Below are 18,893 nucleotides of genomic sequence, written 5' to 3' on the forward strand. Positions count from 1 at the left end.
CAATCCTAAAGGAAACTCTGAATATTCATTGGAAGGACTGATGCTGAAGCTGAAACTGCAATACTTTGGCCACCTGATGCGAAGAGCTGACTCACTGGAAAAGACCCTGATGCTGGGAAAGACTGAAGGCAGGAGGAGAAGGGGATGACAGAGGATGAGATGGTTGGATGGCATCACCAACTCAATAGACATGAGTTTGAGTAATCTAGCAGTTGGTGATAGACAGGGAAGCCTGGACTGCTGCAGTCCATGGGGTCTCAAAGAATTGGACATAACTGAGCGACTGAACTGAATCAGAGATTGGTACTCTTGGCAACCAGCCGGCATCCTGAAGTGCTTTCCAAAAACTGCCTCATTAACATAACAAAAGACACCTTGATCACTCTTAGCACTTCGGAAATTCCAAGGGTTTTAGGAGCTCTGTGCCAGAAACAGGACAAAGACCTAATATGTATTTCTTCTTATAAATCACAGTTATCACAGGAAGCAAAAAATATTTGACTTTATGCTTTATATTCTCTTCTATAACACTTCTGTATTACAGAATCTATCTTGACTACATTTGGAAATGGAATTTTGAAGAATGGAGAATTTTTGAGAATTTAGAGTCTTTTAACAATGTGACCTTAGACTGGTTCTTGTTTTACTGAAAAATCTCTTTTGAATTGATTTGAGTTTTACAAGAAATATTCAAGACTTGGGTCCCAAAGTGCTAGGACTCAAAAAAGATGGTTCACACACAGCCTTAAGGAATATTCTCTATAAATGCTTGAATTAGCAATACCTAAAGTGAAACATTTATAGAAATAAAGTGTGATTAAATAGTACAATGTTTTACTTTTTTTTTTATTTTTTATTTTTTAAAAAATTTTTTTAATTTTATTTTTAAACTTTACATAATTGTATTAGTTTTGCCAAATATCAAAATGAATCCATCATAGGTATACATGTGTTCCCTATCCTGAACCCTCCTCCCTCCTCCCTCCCCATACCATCCCTCTGGGTCATCCCAGTGCACTAGCCCCAAGCATCCAGTATCGTGCATCGAATGTTTTACATTTTAAAAATAAAATATATTTAGTTTATAGAATAGGATTGAAACGTTTTCTACATGCCAATATTGTATTCCTTTGTCTATATAAGATACGAAAGCATTGTGCATCATTTCTCTATAGTTAATTTAGTGAAAATGTTGGGAATAGAAACATATGACCATGAGCATTAATAGAATGTTAGGCAGCTCACTCTATTTTTTTAAGATCTTCAACTGGAATGAGGTTTCATTTTGTTTTGCAGTAATTGGACACTTACATTAAAATAATGGAAAATAGTTAAAGTTAACAATAAGAAATAGCATCATATTGTTCTTTGTATCTTGAAATTTAAAATCATTCATTTTAAGTAAAGTATGAATGTCAGTGGTGAATCGATCTCTGTTACACTGTCAGAAGTGTAAAAGCAAGTCAACTTTTGAATATTGCTGAGTTATTTAGCATCTGTGCTAAACTTTTTTTTTCTTTTTAACTCACTGGTTATTTTCCCAGACATCAATGAATGTGAAATTGGAGCACACAACTGCGACAGACACGCTGTATGTACCAACACAGCAGGAAGCTTCAAATGCAGCTGTAGCCCCGGGTGGATTGGAGATGGCATTAAGTGCACTGGTGGGTTGGAAAAAAAAAGAAATTGCTTCATATAAACTGCATGGATCATAAATATAAAAATCTCAGTCCTGTAAAGAAAAATTTAACATGTGTATTATTGATTTTAAATGTCACAGTTTCTGTTCGTAATGACATGTCACCTCTTTCCTTAAGACCTGGACGAATGCTCCAATGGAACCCACATGTGCAGCCAACATGCAGACTGCAAGAACACCATGGGCTCCTACCGCTGCCTCTGCAAAGAGGGGTACACGGGCGATGGCTTCACTTGTACAGGTATGCTCGTGTTGGAAACAGCTATGTAAAGGGCAGTCAGAAAAGCAAGGTGCTCCGTGTCCCTAAGACAGACCATCATTTGTTTTTTGAAGGCTGGGTCATTTATAGACAATTTGGAAGAGAAAATAGTTATTTGAAATGACATTCCTGTGGAATGGAAATTTGTAGCTGAATCAATCGGGGAGATCTCAGAAACTAAATATATATTTACATAGATATATACAGATAGATAGTTGATATATGTGTCATTGTATGTAATGATGTCATGAGTTTAAAACAAATCATGCTACCTTTTGTAAACCTTAGCCTTGATATTTTTGTGCCTGTGTGTCACTACTGACTTGTTTTCAATACTGAATCCAAGAGTGAACTTGATGCAGGAACCTATGTGAAGAAAAGAAATAAGATGTTCTGGAGCAGATCATCAGCATATATTTTTTTTCCCTCTAGCCATCATGGTGATCATTCCACATTGGTATAAGTAAGAACTTCATAACTGCTTTGAAAGGAATTCATTCACTTCCAGTTTTACAACATATTAATGACATCTTCTTCTCAGTGCTAATGCATCATCACAGAATTAATGTGGACTGTCACATATATTTAAATATATATGATTAGAAGCATTGTATAAAGAGATGATACACTTATCATGACCATATGTATACAGACAGCATTTTTTAAAGTCAGGGCACAGGCATTAAATAAGATACTGAGGAGTATTTCTCGTTGGCCATTAGGTAGCATAGCTGCTTATATGACCTGAAGCATTAATTTACCCTGAGCACTCTGCTCACAAGAAGTCATTTAAACATAAAAATGGCTGAGGCCCAGTAAGTGATTTGCCTGGATTTTGTTTTAACTCACTAAAAGTTTCATCGTATTTGAAATTGTTTTTGCTTAACCCAGTAAAGTTTTGTCATCACAAACCTCCCATCGCTTTCTAGAAAATACTCCAAGTTTCATGTACCAGGCATGTATTGTTCGTGTGTCTGATGTTTAATGACTGTGATTATTAGCAAAACTCAGAAGATATTAAGTAGATAGGACTTTTTGGTCTCCTTAATAGCTGCTATTCTAGGTCCTTTGCTGCCCATCTGATTTGAGCCTGGATTTTGAGAATCAGGCACAAACCATGATATGTTATTTCCTGACATGGATATATCCTCACGTTGATTATCCTGCTTGCAGAAGCCTGAATGTGAATGATTCCTTTAACTTATTACCCACTTTACATCATTAGAGATAACCTAGCATTCAGGATTCTGTCTCTGAACCCCATGTTCACTATATATTTAATACTGGCATTCAAAAGAGAAAAGTGAGTTTCAATGTTTCAAGTAGAAATTATGATAACACTAGTACCTTCTGGAAGTTCACAAGTATAAAAGTTCTCAGACCTGAGCAATCAGAAAGCTCCTAAGAAGAGTAACTTGTGTTTCTTTCTGGCTATAGATCTTGATGAGTGCTCTGAGAATCTAAACCTGTGTGGCAACGGCCAGTGCCTTAACGCCCCAGGAGGATACCGCTGTGAATGTGACATGGGCTTTGTGCCCAGTGCTGATGGGAAAGCCTGTGAAGGTAACTGATGGGGATGCTGCTGTGGGCTTTGCAGGGCCGGATGAGATTAGGTTATTTAAACGTTCCTGGTGGTTTTTATTTGTCTGGTTTTTTTTTTTTTTTTGATTTTTACACCAAGGTGTGTTTTGGCTTCCCATCTAATGTGTCAGTTCAGTTTGTATAGAGATTGGGTGTCCAGCCAGACCACTTCTTTTTGTGCAGAGAAAAATCTCAGCTTCTTGGCCCTAAGCTTCTTCACATCCAACTTTGGCCAGGTGTTTGCAAGAGCACACCCATTTAGTCATAGGGAGGATGAGGATAACCAACTCAATGTAACATATTCATCCCCATTGCTGGGGGAAAGAGCTCAAAGTGCTGGTACCCTAATAGAGAAGGATTCTTTTTAAATATGGGAACACAGTTTTTAATCTCTGCTATGGTTTGGTTTCTAGAAATAAAGGTTTTAAAATACCAGCAAACTGAATGGTCTTGTCGATAGAATAATATCCTGGGTATGTCTCAGATGGTCTCTAAATATCTAATACATATAACATGGAACAGTCTTTTGCAAATCCATTCAGTAAGGGGTCCCTAGGGATAATACCGTATGTCACAACATCTCTCAGCATAAGGCTCTGTCTTTCTAAGAAGTGCTGGTCAGACAGGAAGAGTCCTGAGAACCTGCTGGCTAAGGATGGCTCCCACTAGGAAACACAAGATTCTTCTCTTTTACCCACGCTTGTCAAATCTAAGCACATTATCATCCCTCATTGAGAAGAATTAGTGACCACAGTAAATTGAAAAGATTTCAGTAGAAATAAACACATGATAACGATTGACAGTAGAGTTTAAACAAGACCCTGATTAATGTCTCAACTAATAGTTGTTGCCTGTTACTAGGACATTAACTCAAAAATTAATCTTTAGCTATGACATGTATACTGATTCCCTCATATAGTTCTACGTAAATACTTTTCTTTGTTATGAAACCATTGGGTGTTCTTCACACAGTTTATATGAAGTATAAAAAAATTCCTCTGAGGCAAGAAACTAATTATGCTCTTGATCGTGTGCCTAATGCCTTGTTTACTTTTCGTACTGCAAACATCCAAGGGAAACAGGTGCTGTGCCACCTCTGGGAACAGAAATAGGCACAGTGAAAGTTTTGCTTCCCTTAATGCTATAAGGGAAGGTTTTGTTTGTTTGTTTGTTCTTAATATAAATCATCATTGGCAGAATGCTCATGGCTATTAAAAGCCAGTCTCAAGGCTGAACATGTGCCTGGGTGCACAAGCAGAATGTTAAGGTGAGGCAGGGACAAGCCTGGAAAATGCGTCTGCAGTTTTTAGATCTCCATCAGCAGTTGCAAACACACACCATAGTACTAGGGACACAGAGGGCTATATAAACTGATGATAAGAGTTACCACAGAGACTTTGGGGTTCTTAAAATTTTAACTCACAACAAAAACAAGAATATATAGATGAGAGCAACCAAAGAATTTAGTCTTAAGTGGCCTCATTTGGTTCTTCCTTTACAAAAGTGATGTGGACCCACATAAAACACCGTAAATTGGCTAACGTATATGTGAAATGCCTAGCCCTCTGCTTGGCATGTAGTAGGGGCTGAGAAAAGGGAAGTTCTCACCTAGGAGACTTCCTAACAGATGACAGATCATCTGAAAGCCTCTAGGAGAAGGACCTAGATTGATGTCAGATAGTGTTCATTTTCTTAACAATAACATCACTTGCCTTATTACATTAGGTAGCTTCTTTGGCAAGAACAATAGTTTAATTGCTCCCCCTTTCCATTGTTCCCCAAGATATCGATGAGTGCTCTCTTCCGAACATCTGTGTTTTTGGAACTTGCCACAACCTCCCTGGCCTCTTCCGCTGTGAATGTGAGATCGGCTATGAACTGGACAGAAGTGGTGGGAACTGCACAGGTAAGGCTTCCATTCGCACCAAGATCTGCTCTCAGGCGTCCCAGGGGACCCAGCTGCTGGTGTCTTGCGGGAACCATACAAGGTTTTTCATGGAGTTGCAAAAGAAAAGCAGGGAGAAGCATTAGGAACCACAGAATAAGTTTCTTCAGACCTGGCACTGATTAGATGTGAGGGTGCAGAGGAAAAAGTTGAGGAGAGCTCAAAGTGCAGTCAGTAGCCTAAGATACAAGTTTGTGGCTACAGAGGCATGTTCCTGTAGTTCCTTTTCTTCTTGGACACATTTTCGGAGAGTTTCCTTTTGCAGGCTGTGCCCTGGGATCATGGATTTCATCTTGAACTTCTCTGCTGAGACACTCACTTCAGAGTGTTACCAGAGAATGTGGTCTGTAACAGTCAGCCACCCACTTCTAGTGTGTAGATCATTTTCTTGTGGAGCAAAGAACCCTCCAGGAATTTAAGGAAGAAGCTAGAAAAGCCGTAGAAGGCATTCTGTAGATGACTGTCCCTCGGTTCACTTCGGCACTGAGTTAAAACTTTGAGAGCCATTTTCAGGTCTTCATCCTCCTTCCATTCAATGATACTAAGGAAACAGAGTCCATTCTGTATGGGATCAGGATTTCAAGAAAACCCCAGTTTTTCCAGCTACCTAAACAAGCCATGACTCAGTGGCTCTCCAATTATGACCACCATCACCACCTCCCTGAAATTGCTCTGGATCACAGTATTCTTCCCCAGGCACCCCTTCTTTTCTTGGTTTTCCTAAAAACTATTATGACACAAAGTCAGTCTCTAGCATACTGCAGCGAGTCTCCTCTCCACGGCCATGCTTCTCCCCTGTGTCTCACATCACCACCGGCATCACTCCCTCTCCCCACCCTGATTGCTCTTAGTCTGCCCTGCCCAAGTGTTACCAGGTCCGAGCAGGAGGAGCAGAGGGGAAGGGATCATCCTCAGTCCCCTATCTCCTCTCTCTGAATCAGCTTGTCTGGTTTTGAATATTTCGCAAGTGTTCAAAATAGACAAAAGGATTACACAGGGATGGCATTTGCCAAAACCCATGTCCTAAATATCTGGAATTCCGTTTTTGGGATAGAAACTGAAAGGGAAATATTCAGCCCAGCATCAGTAACGGGCGAGAGACTCTTAGTAGGGCTGAAGGAACATGCTAAGTTTCGTGCATGCAGTCTGCGCTTGCGCTCAGCTACAGCGAGGCCAGTCCGCCCAGCGGGGGAAGCCGCAGAAGTCGCCTGCTCCGGCCGCTTCCCTGAGACATCTTGCTCTCATTGGATAAAATAACAAGCTGCACATATTAAATATATTTCCTTAAAACCTGTGTCTGAATTTTTGGTTGACCTGAGGTCACAGTAGTGTTTTGTTTTCAGTTACCTTCACTGGAATATTTTCCCTCGTTCCAAAGTTATATTTTCTCCTGATGACAAATTTGAATGTTAAATGTGTTCCAGGGGAAAGAGACCAAAGACTATGACATATTTCCTTCCTGAGGGATTTTGTTTCAGAAGTGGAAGACTATATTTCTAGGGGCAATTATAACTGGAAACTCTTTAAAAATTCGAGTTGGGAGCCCGAGATTTTGGTGCTACCGTTTTACAGTGATGCCTGCCCCACACTGGCTCAGGTAATAACTCTGGCCCTCGGTGTTCGGTTCTAGACGTTAATGAATGCCTGGATCCAACCACGTGCATCAGTGGGAACTGTGTCAATACTCCAGGCAGCTATACCTGTGACTGTCCACCCGATTTTGAGCTGAATCCAACTCGAGTTGGCTGTGTCGGTAAGATCTTAAACACTTTTCAGAGAAACACATTGTTGGTTATTTCTAAGGCAACATGGAACATTGCATTCTCAACTTCTGAAAAAAGTAATAAAATAACACAACGAAATGTAAATATTTCCTGAATCTGGTTTATATTTTCAGGTCCTTTTCTCTAGGTCAATTCCCAGTGTCTGTTGCGGCACTTTTTAGTTTAAATTATGGTTTTTAAACAGTTTCAGAAGTAGGTTTGAATTTTCAACCCTGACGTAGAAAGCATTTGCCTGACACTTCTTTTGTTTGCATGTGGTAAATAGATACCCGCTCTGGAAACTGCTATTTGGATATCCGTCCTCGGGGAGACAATGGAGATACAGCCTGCAGCAATGAAATTGGGGTTGGAGTGTCCAAGGCTTCCTGCTGCTGCTCTCTGGGTAAAGCCTGGGGCACTCCTTGTGAGCTGTGCCCGCCTGTGAACACATGTAAGTGGACATCCTCCTACTCATTATTATTGTTAGTCCAGCTCTGTCCAGTTCTCCTGCCTAGCTCCAGAGGATAGAAGCCACAGAGAGACAGAGCTGCTACTGGTCTGTATTCTTCAGCTGGTGGAGGGAGTGGGGGTTGAGGGGTGGAGATCATTCATTTCAGCCCTGCTGAGGAATCCCACTCCCAACGTGGGAGTCAGAATGCCTCCCCAGTTGGCTTGCACTCGAAGGTCAGGTGGGACAGGTAACATCTCATTTCTGAGTGTAAAGAAGATAGCGTTATTTTAAAGAAGGTTTTCCAGACTAGGTTGCTATGCTATGCTATGCTAAGTCGCTTCAGTCGTGTCCGACTCTGTGTGACCCCATAGACGGCAGCCCACCAGGCTCCCCCGTCCCTGGGATTCTCCAGGCAAGAACACTGGAGTGGGTTGCCATTTCCTTCTCCAATGGATGAAAGTGAAAAGTGAAAGTCAAGTCGCTCAGTCGTGTCTGACCCTCAGCGACCCCATGGACTGCAGCCTTCCAGGCTTCTCTGTCCATGGGATTTTCCAGGCAGGAGTACTGGAGTGGGGTGCCATTGCCTTCTCCGATAAAGAAGATAGCATTATTTTAAAGAAGGTTTTCCAGACTAGGTTACTTATGTCATATTTGGACACATCGATCTCTCCTCTTGTCATCTGTTGGCTGGTTTTAGAAGCTCTAGGACAGAGTGGGTTTCCCTGGGTGAAAAAGAAGCCATTAGTTAAGCAAATATAAAGTGGAAGATTGTTCCAGTCTTATGGTAAGACTTAAAAGAAAGGTTTAGAACGTGTTTTAAGGATGTAAATAATTAGTCTTTGAAAAACAAACAGCTTTCCATTTTTCTAAATGGATGCTGTATTATAACTCAGAGTCAGATACAGCTTCCAGGGCAAAAGTCAGTGGCTGCTGCTTATCAGGTATATTGAGATAGGTATTGATTCTTTCCTTGTTGAAGGGTCACTTACTCAGTTTCTCTAAGGTAATTTGTTGAGTACCTAGAAGATATACTCTGTGTGTGCAAAGGTGATAATTCATGGATAATTGGATGGATAATTCTAGTCTAATTGCTAGTTCCTGCTTTCCGGGAGCATACAGTTTAGCAAAATACTACCTAAACATGAAAGCTGTTATTCAGTGTAGACCTCAATAAGAGAAGAAAGAAGAGCAGACTCAGTGTCATGAGTGGAAGAAAGAATGTTCCTGTTTCCAGTTAGCACTCTGTCACTTGCCATGCATCTAACTTTGGAGTAAGCAAGCTATTTCTTCATTCATAAGATGCCTCATAGGATTAAATGAAGTCATTCCTGTAAAGCACTCAGCACAGAAACGAATGCTTGGCAGGCACCCCTTTCTCTCCTTTCTTCAGAAACAGAAGTCAGTTCTGATTGGCAGTGCCTGGTGATAACTTGGTACTTTTTTTAATTGGGGCTTGAAGGAAGGGAGTGACATGAAAGAGGAGACTTAAAAAGAATGGACGATCACAGAAAGAGGAGGAGAGAAAAATAAAATAAAAATAAAAAATAAAAGAGGAGGATAGTTATTAATAATTTCATTGATGCTGAAAGAATTAAACCAAGATGTTTAGGTGTGTGTGGCAGGATGGGGGCAGGGGGATCAGTTCTACTAAATAAGAATGATAAGCTAAGCATTAGAAGTCTACTCTACCTCAAACTGGATCAGAGCTAGAAGTGAGATCTATGCATATATACATTTATACATATATACATATAATTTCAGAAAACCACAAGGAGGATTATCAGATTTGGAAAGACCATGACGATTATGAAAGAACTGATTTGTATAGATGCTTATCAGAATGCTATAGCAGATGAGGGTCATTCTCATCCATGTGTTCCTGTATGGATCACACTGGTATGTGGTGCTGAAAGAAATGTTTTTGAGTGAAATACTTGGATGACAGAATTACTGGAGGAAATCAAAGGACCCTGTAAAAAGCTGGTTTTGGAAACCAGGGGAATCAGTGTTGCCATCAGCAGAAATGGCGGGGCAAGAAAGCCCTCTAGTCATTAAGGAGAGGAGAGGTAACATCGCATTCAAGAAAGAACAGCTTTTCCTAAGGCTCTGTTTGGAAAAGGTTTTGGAAATAAACTGGTGAGCAGTATGTAAGGGAAGCTATGATTCCCAGGAAGTAAGACTGAACAAAACATAAAAATGGAGGAGTTTGTTATAAAATAAAAATGGAAAGAAAAATCTTTAAAAGAAAGAACAGTAGAGATAAAGAATAAAATAGCTCATAAGAACATAAGACCAGAGAGTAGGTGGAAGGTTCACAGACTGAGGATGGGAGCCTTATGTTTGGCACACGTAGGAAAAGCCATTAGAAAGCACAAGTATATACAAAGATGCCAACTTGCTTCAGGTGGGTGGGGTAACTGCCAAAAATTCCTGTAAATGAATATTTTCAGGTGATGTCTGTATTTCTCTTGAGGATACTATTTCTAAAGAAATTTTAGATTTCAGAGAACTCAATCTGATTTTTGTTTGTTTGTTTGCTTCCGTAGCTGAGTACAAAATTCTTTGTCCTGGAGGAGAAGGTTTTCGACCCAACCCTATCACCGTTATATTGGAAGGTAATTCTGTTTCCTTTATCTTCAAGTGTGCCCCTTGGAACTTCCTTGAGTTGATTTACAGTGCTAAAGACATGCTGCTGTTTTCATCTTGATAGATATTGATGAGTGCCAGGAGCTTCCAGGGTTGTGCCAAGGCGGGAAATGTATCAATACCTTCGGCAGCTTCCAGTGCCGCTGTCCAACGGGCTACTACCTGAATGAAGATACCCGAGTGTGTGATGGTAAATGGCCCTTTTAGAATGATAAGTTCTTTCAGATATTGAGAACTGACCTCAAAAACCAGCGTACAGTTAGGCACCAGGAAAACTGAGACGCTAGCAAAATGTCTAAATGCCAGCATGGCCAGGTAACTATGCCACAGATGTGGCAGCTTGCACTCATATTAGTGATGTGGTATGTTCAGCATACCCTAAATCTCCCTCTTTTCATGGGAAAATTGGAGTGTTTGTTATCTTGAACCATAGTCCCATTTATGCCTACAGTGAATTTTCCATTTTCTTCAGAAGAGCCATTTTTATTGGAGTAGCCCAGGTCTCATTTCAGTGGCTTCTATATTCTGGGCGATTTTGGGCTCCTCGTCTTGTCCTTTACTACTCATCATTTGTACTCAGCATTTAAATGAGCTTCTCTTCCGAGGCAGCTCCTTTGGTTGTATGGTGTAAGTGATGACTCCTGTTCCTCCTATGTTACTGAAAAGATGGAGATTATTGACTACTGTTAGCTTTCAGAGCATGTGGACCACTGACTAGTGTGGGGAAATGCTTTTCATATGTATATAGGAGTTACACACTGATTAGGGAAGAGACCTTCTTATGTCCTGGAGGAGAAATATTCCTCTGGTTTTCCAAAAGGCTTAATAGGTGACCTCACCAGTGACAACCTTGTTGAGTAGTAGTTGAACATCACAATGTATACAACACAGCTTAAGACCCATAGAGTTAACATAAATTAGAATCAACACCTGTGTTTGAAAATGGGGAAGGATGCATGATATACCTACTTCTGCAGGCTTATCTTCTGTGCTGTCTTACCATTGCACATTCATGAAGCCAGTGTTTGATGGCTTCAGGTTATATCAAATCCTTCCTGAGATTCTGTGAGCATATGAAGGACATAGTTGTCTTTCTGAAAGATATTTAAGAATTATCATTTCTCCACATTTCCATCGCTACATGTGTTTGAGGATGTTGTACATTCATTTATTAAGAACTCACATCAGAAGGTACATTTTCCTTTTCTAAAACTCTTTTCCTGGAAATGCACACATCAGCACAGGCTAAGGACACTGATGAACGAAACGTCCACATTTCTTATCCAGATTGCAAAGTGCCCTGAGGATGTTTTCTTCCACTATCAACATGTATATTGACCCCTGAGTCCCAGACCATTCTAAAGAGTGAAATTTCTGTATTCACATACCACTTTCTTTTTGGATTATAGATGTGAATGAATGTGAAACTCCCGGAATCTGTGGTCCAGGGACATGTTACAACACTGTTGGCAACTACACCTGTATCTGCCCTCCAGACTACATGCAAGTGAATGGGGGGAATAATTGCATGGGTAAGTCCCAGCTTTTCTTTATAAAGCATGTTCGGTCCTCATCTGCAAAGAGAAAAAGAGCCTCCAAGCCCAGCAATCCATCCTCAGTGTTACGTTACTCATCAGAGCGAGTGCTGCTACCCTTTGCCTCCTCCCCTGTAAACCATAAGTTTGGTCTTTTCTCAGCACCTCGTGTGGGTGGTTGGGAGTTTTCTTTAAAATGTAACATTGGAAAATCCCAAACCAAGGTTTAATAGTGCTTCTTTTGTTTGACTCTGGGTGTATCTTTATACAATGATATTTACAGCACTGACCTACAGTATTAAAACATCATGAGTCGGAAATGAGAGAATCACTGCCAAGAGCAGTGGAGAATTGTTACTAGGAGACTGGGTGGAGAGTCATGTAAAGTTTATTAAGGCCACAGCTACATAATGACTCAGTTCCGTGGCACAAAACACCAGGGAATATATTAGGTTGGCCCAAAAGTTCGTTTGGGTTTTTAGTAAGATGTTTTAGAAAAACCTGAACAAACATTTGGGCCAACCCGATATTTCTTAAAGTCCTTTTCCTTGTGGCAGCAGAGGTAGATGGAAGGTTGAGAGCCAGCTTTTACTGCTCTTATCAAAGTCAAGTTACAATACAGTTCAAAAGAGACTCCTTCCTTGAGCATCTCTGTTAGAATCTCCCTATCAGGATTTCCCCAGAGCATCACCAGTCCCTGCCTTCCTCCTCTCCTCTAGATATGAGGAGGAGTCTGTGCTACAGGAACTATTATGCTGACAACCAGACCTGCGATGGAGAACTGTTGTTCAACATGACCAAGAAGATGTGCTGTTGTTCCTACAACATTGGCCGGGCCTGGAACAAGCCCTGTGAACAGTGCCCCATTCCAAGCACAGGTGGGTTTTAGTTTCGCCATTACCAGAAAGATAACTTGGTACCTTCCCCGTGAATTGTTGGAGAAATGAGTCTCAGCCAGGGGGAGAAAAAGTGTGCATTGTCCATCTTCATAAAAAAAGATTAGCTCACAAAGGCAAATGTTGAAATTCACAGTTGATCTGGTCCTTTCAGCCGAAAATTGAGTCATAAAATATATTTTCCAGTTTATTACACAAGTTCTTTTACCAGCCTGTAGACTCAGCATATCACAAAAATATAGAAGTTGTTATTGTTAGGGAGTTTGCCATATAACTTAAAGTCTGGAAACAGTGGGCAAAGCAGTTTGACAAATAAACCATATTCCTATATTGTTTACTCACTTATTACCATCAATTTTACTTATTCATAACTAATCTTGTTCCAAAAAGAATTCAAGATGGCCCACAAAGATGCATATGTAAAATAAGAAGGCCTAATGCAAATGGAAAGCATGCATAAGAAACTCAAAGCAAGGGTAATTAATACACAAGATCCAAGCTGGGAAGGCCTGCACACTTGCCAGTGATGAGCAACAGCTTGGGCGCTACACCTTCTAGAGCTTATATGAAGAGAGAGATGATCGAGTCTAACAGTCTCAATGACCACAGAGCAAACTCAGAACTAAAGAAAAGCACGACTCAGGGACCTCCCTGTGGTCCAGTGGCTAAGACTCTACACTCCAAATGCAGGGGGCCCAGGTTCCATCCCTGGCCAGGGGCCTATTAGTAGACCCCACACGCCACAACTAAGAGTGCATGCTCTAACTAAAGAGCCCAGACCCCCAGCAAAGATGGAAGATCCTGTGTACTGCAGCTAAGACCCAGCGCAGCCAAATTAAAAAAGAAAAGCACAACTCCTTGGTATAGAGAAATTTCTTCTTATATCCTCATACAGAAAAATCTATATAATGTTATCTATTTGAAAAAGGAAAGAGCCAAATTCATATTCTAAGAGTAAATGAAGCAAAAACTTTGGTGCAGTGTTCTTATATGGGAGATGATATATATCATGATGGTGTCATTTACTAATGATGATCTAGATCATCTTTATGATTTTAAAAAATTAATTAATTAATTTGCCTGTGCCAAGTCTTAGTTGTGGCATATGGAATCTAGTTCCCTGGGATCGAACCCGGGGTCCCTACACTGCGAGTGCAGAGTCTTAGCCACTGGGCCACCATCTTTATGATTTAGAGTGAACAAACTGCCATGCAAAGTACTGATCTGAGAATTGTGTAGTATCTACTCCATTCCTCACAGCGATATGTAAAATACCCAATCTATTCTCTGGTGCTAACTGACAATGCGAAAAAACAGAAGATTCTTTTTTATTAAAATGTACCATTTCATCCACTGCTTCCTCCAGAAATAATGTAATAGCTATCACTTAGAATTACAAGTTGTTTCCACTCTGCAAGATGTTGTTAGACCTGGGTTTGGCAAACAAGAGCCTATGGGCCAAATCCAGCCTGCCTCCTATTTCTGTATGGCCCGCAAGCTAAAAGTAATTTTGACATCTGAAAATTTTATGAACTTCAAATTTTAGTAAATAAAATTTTATGAGAATATGGCCCCACTAATTTATTTACATATTATCTATGGTTGCTTTCGTGAAATATTTGAGTAATTTTAACAAAGACTGCACAGTTTGCAAAACCTAAAATATGTACTTTTTAGCTTTTTAAGAAAATATTTGCTGACCCCGATCCTGACCGTTGGCCTTCAAATCTTTTATTATCCATTGTTAGTGTTGTCAGTTGCACGGTCATGTCCAACTTTGAGACCCCATGGACTGCAGCACGCCAGGCTTCCCTGTCCTTCACCATCTCCCAGAGCTTGCTCAAACTCGTGTCCACTGAATTGGTGATGCCATCCAACCCTCTTGTCCTCTGTTGTCCCCATCTCCTCCTGCCTTCAATCTTTCCCAAGATTATATATACATAGCTGTCATTAAAAAACCTGACGGTTACCCACACTTGATGTGTGTGTATTTACAAGTAAAAGTATATGTACATGTGTCTCTGTATATTTGTTTTTTTTATTATATTAAGAAATGCATTTATATTTTCATAAACTGTTTTATTATAAAATGTACATAAAATTAGTTTTTAAATTGGATTTTACAAAGATAGATATCCTAGTATTTTTTTTATCTTGATGCACCATTGTACATACGTTCCCTTTCAGACCACTATGGAGATCTCTGATAACAACTGTCGTTTACTTTCAGAAATATCTGTCTGAGTTCTAGGTATCTGCATACTCTTAATATAAAATGCAAGAGTTCATCTTCACGTTGAATACTGGCCAAATCCAATCATGGCTTTTCATTAGCTATGCAGTCTGCACACATTTTAGGAGTCCCTGAAGTTTGGATGGTCAGTGGAGCTGGTGTGACACTTGTTGGACGTGAACACTCATAGATTAAGGAAAGAAAGCACTAGGAAAAGAACATGCTATGTTTTGTTTAAAATACTTCCAGAAACCTTTTACTAATTTTCAGTAGGTTTACCCATAAGGGAGTGGCCATCTTGAGCTTAAATTGATACCATGCCATATCAGTTATACTCATGATCAAGAATTACAGAATCTCAGAGTTAAAGGGAACCACAGATGACATTTAGTGCATCCTTAATTAACAAGTTTGATGAAAATTCATGTCAGGGGGAAAAGGACAAAGGGTCAGGGGAGGGAGAGGGAGTAAACAAAAGAACTGCAGCAAAAATAATAATCCAGCTCCAAAAATTAGAGTAATGAGGTTCAGTTGGTTGTTTGACATGAATGAGTCATTAACAGACCTGAAATCAAGAATTTAGCTACATTTGCTATTGTTATCCCCAGTCTGCCAAGGAAATGGCTTTTGTACACATTCGTTAAATCCTAGATTCCTTAATACAGAGTGGAAAGAGGCACTCAGACCAGTCCCAGGTTTCAGAGCTGAACAGCATCCCCATAGAAACCCAAATTCCCTCAGGCAAGCTCATACAAATGAGTGCATCTGATATAGAGACCTCTGCTTCAGCCTCAATATTACGTCAACATGAGGTCACTTTTCCTTCATCACTTTTCTTAGGGACAAGGTTACACCATCTGTAGAAATTCTCAATTTTTTTTTTTTTTTTTTTTACAAAGGCCAATTTATTTTAAATTCTTCCAAATACAGGTAAATATCTTTTAAGAATGTTTTCCAAGTAATTTTGTTCAGCTCATTCTTGTTCTTCGCCTACGCTATTCCCACCCCGCTTACCCCACCTTTGCTCAATCACTGCAGATGAATTTGCTACACTCTGTGGAAGTCAACGGCCAGGCTTTGTCATCGACATCTATACCGGTTTACCTGTCGGTGAGTTACAATGCCATTATTGCAGCTTTTTGTCTCTGCCTTTGTGTTAAGAAAAGGAAGTACACGCTGTTATTTTCTCAAATTTGCTTTTTTTGTTTCTTAGAAGGAAAAAGCATTAGACAGTGCCATTTACCTTTATTGAAATTTTGATTCTTCGTTTGAAACAAATTGTGCAGACACCCTGTGTAGCTCCACCTAATTGGCAGCAGCATTTGTTGGTCATGATTAAGGGGACTGGAAAGCTTTTCACAAAATCACAATCAAGCTTCGTTAAACCAACCCTAGGCATCAACAAAAAGAGAGATTCTGGGAGTAAAGCCAGTTGACGTTTGATTTGACTATAATTCCCAATCCTTCCGTCTGACTAAGACAAGAGTTTAATATGACTGTTCATACCAATCCTTATGTGTGGGTTGTTCATATAAAGCCCTTTTGGTGGAGCAGTTTTATCTCATGGGGAATCTCCACAGGTCATCTGCTTTGGGATTTTTAGATGTGAAATATAAAAGTCTTTCCAATCAGAGGCCCTGTCTGGTAACTGAAGCAGAGACCACTGCAGTGCTCAAGATGCTTATGTGAGATTCAGAAATACTGCACAGCGTTCAGCCAGTAGAAGCAAGGCCTTTGTGGTTTAAAACCAAATAACATAAAAATAGATGGAAAGCCATTGCATTCTCCGAGTTTTTCCCCAATGTGATTTATACGGATCCTCAGATGCCCCTCTGAATTCTGAGCAATTGTGTCTAGTAGCAAACATCACCATTTGGTCTGTTCCACCTTATTGCTAATAAGTAAACTGAAATCCACATCAGCCTTTCCAGTGACCTTGTTTAAGAAAACAAGGGTCTGGTCCAGCAATCAGCCGGGCTCTCTTTGTGCCAAATCCATATGGCTCCGCAACCTAGTCAACATCCAAAGAAACTTCATGGTTTGGAAGGAAAACCTGCTAAATGACATTGGCATGAAACACCTGGCCCCAGCTGCTTTGTTTTTCCCCTTCCCAAAACAGATCTTTTCATCTCCCTAGACTCTCTGATCCGAAGATAAGTGGTCTTTAATAGTAGTGGTTCTCCATGGACGAACCAGGCGTGTACCCCAGCAAGGCCTACCCTCCAATGTTGGCAGCAGGCAAAGACTCAAAACAGCATTAAGAGCATCCACTAATAAAGCTGGAAAGGCCCCAGGCATCCTTAGGCCAAACGCCTTGCCTTACAGTTGAGGGGACAGAGGCCCAGACAGGGAAGGGGACTCAGCCGAGGTCACTTGGCTAATTAATAACAGAACTGGGATCAGAACCCAGTCCTGACTCACAGCTTGCTTTGCCTCTAGCTCTTGAAAACTGGAAATGTGATAGTTAGCAGTATACTTATTGTTAGCAAATTCCAGCATGACAAAATATTTAGATGACTGAGAAACTTTGTTTTATTAAAGCTTTCTACTCTCCTTCTGAAAGGTCTGAAGATTGTTGGCATATAGAACTCATTCGTGTGGGGTTAAAACTATAGCAAGTTTATTAATCTTGTCTTTAAGTATAAACTTTTCCAAGTTGAAGTTCAAATGGAATCCAGACAGGAAAAGAAAATATAATTTTTAATATGTGCTTTTGCTATGTTGTGCCTAACAATGGCTAGAAATTTGACCCAGCCTGTTATTGTTAAACTTGATAATACATCACTTATATTTAAAACAAATGAATGTGAACATAACACTTCATGTTTTAACCCGTACATAGTTCAAGAATGTCTGAAATTTTTTTTTTGTTTCTTGCTGATGATACATAGTTGTGATATCTTTGCCTCACTTTTTAACAACATACATGACAAATGTGTGCAAAATCTAAAGCATAATTACTTATATTCAAAATAGAAATATACCCTTTGATATTCTAAGCTATTTTTTTTTCATTAAAGAGATCAATTTGTCCTAAAACAAAATCAAGCCCTTTAGAAAAAGGTCTAACATAAATCTGTGGCCTGTGAACTTTCTCCTTCAAAGCAGATTGCCTTTGGGTATGATTCTTCTGAAAATGCAGCAGCTCTTGTGGGTTCCACGAAAGTCAATGGCCATGTTACAACTTGGGCAAAGTACCTGGCAGAGGCTCCTGACTCTGGCATGGAAGGAAAAGTATCTCAACAATAGTATCAGAAACTTAATGGATTGGAAAGACCAAAACTTTGTATCCCCTCCCAGCTTCTGAACTGTTTTGTGAAACTGCACAGGACTGGTAGAGGGGCCCTCTGGGATAGCAAGTCCTTCAATAATGGTTTTGTGAAGACTGTTTGACTGTGGAAGAGCATAAGGGAGGAAGGGTAGCCTGCTAGCGGATTCCTGGGATCAAATCTACTTCCTGGTGGCTGTATGGTCTTTGGTGAGTTCCAGCCTCCGACCTGTCCTCAGTTCCATCACTTGCATCAGGAGGATGGTCAGAGTGCCTAGAGACCATCTCACAGGGTGGCTGTGATGATTTGGTAACTACGTCCAGTTAAACGCTTGAGAAATACACCATGTGTATAGCAGGTGAGGCACCGTACCATTGCTGCCACTGCTGCTGTTATTATCCTAGAGGACGCTGAATGGCTGAGAGTTCAGAGCAGGTCAGGCAGAGAGCGGACCCGCCAGGCTCGTGAGGAGACCCGACTTGCCCACACGGCTCCCTCGCCAGCTTGCTTTAGCAGCCGGGGCCCTGGCTGTGCTCTCACTCCTACTTCGGTCCTGCTTTAATCCTCATCAACTCCACTTCCAGGTGTTGGTTCTTAATCAAATGTCAGGCAG

At 40.4% G+C, this 18,893-nt stretch overlaps 1 protein-coding gene across 2 annotated transcripts in view; it reads left to right on the plus strand.

Annotated features, from left to right (window-relative positions):
- The window catches only part of FBN1 (fibrillin 1), a 264,472-nt gene that overhangs the window by 187,654 nt on the left and 57,925 nt on the right, over positions 1-18,893 (plus strand). For both annotated transcript variants that reach the window (XM_070797597.1, XM_070797598.1), the window contains exons 33-43: positions 1,545-1,667; positions 1,821-1,943; positions 3,399-3,524; positions 5,326-5,448; positions 7,118-7,240; positions 7,537-7,701; positions 10,248-10,316; positions 10,412-10,537; positions 11,757-11,879; positions 12,602-12,760; positions 16,050-16,121. In XM_070797597.1, coding sequence (XP_070653698.1) covers positions 1,545-1,667; positions 1,821-1,943; positions 3,399-3,524; positions 5,326-5,448; positions 7,118-7,240; positions 7,537-7,701; positions 10,248-10,316; positions 10,412-10,537; positions 11,757-11,879; positions 12,602-12,760; positions 16,050-16,121 — 1,332 coding nt within the window. The remainder of the gene's footprint in view (positions 1-1,544; positions 1,668-1,820; positions 1,944-3,398; positions 3,525-5,325; positions 5,449-7,117; positions 7,241-7,536; positions 7,702-10,247; positions 10,317-10,411; positions 10,538-11,756; positions 11,880-12,601; positions 12,761-16,049; positions 16,122-18,893) is intronic.

This window comes from Bos indicus, chromosome 10, assembly GCF_029378745.1.
Source record: "Bos indicus isolate NIAB-ARS_2022 breed Sahiwal x Tharparkar chromosome 10, NIAB-ARS_B.indTharparkar_mat_pri_1.0, whole genome shotgun sequence".
Taxonomy (NCBI): Eukaryota; Metazoa; Chordata; class Mammalia; order Artiodactyla; family Bovidae; genus Bos; species Bos indicus.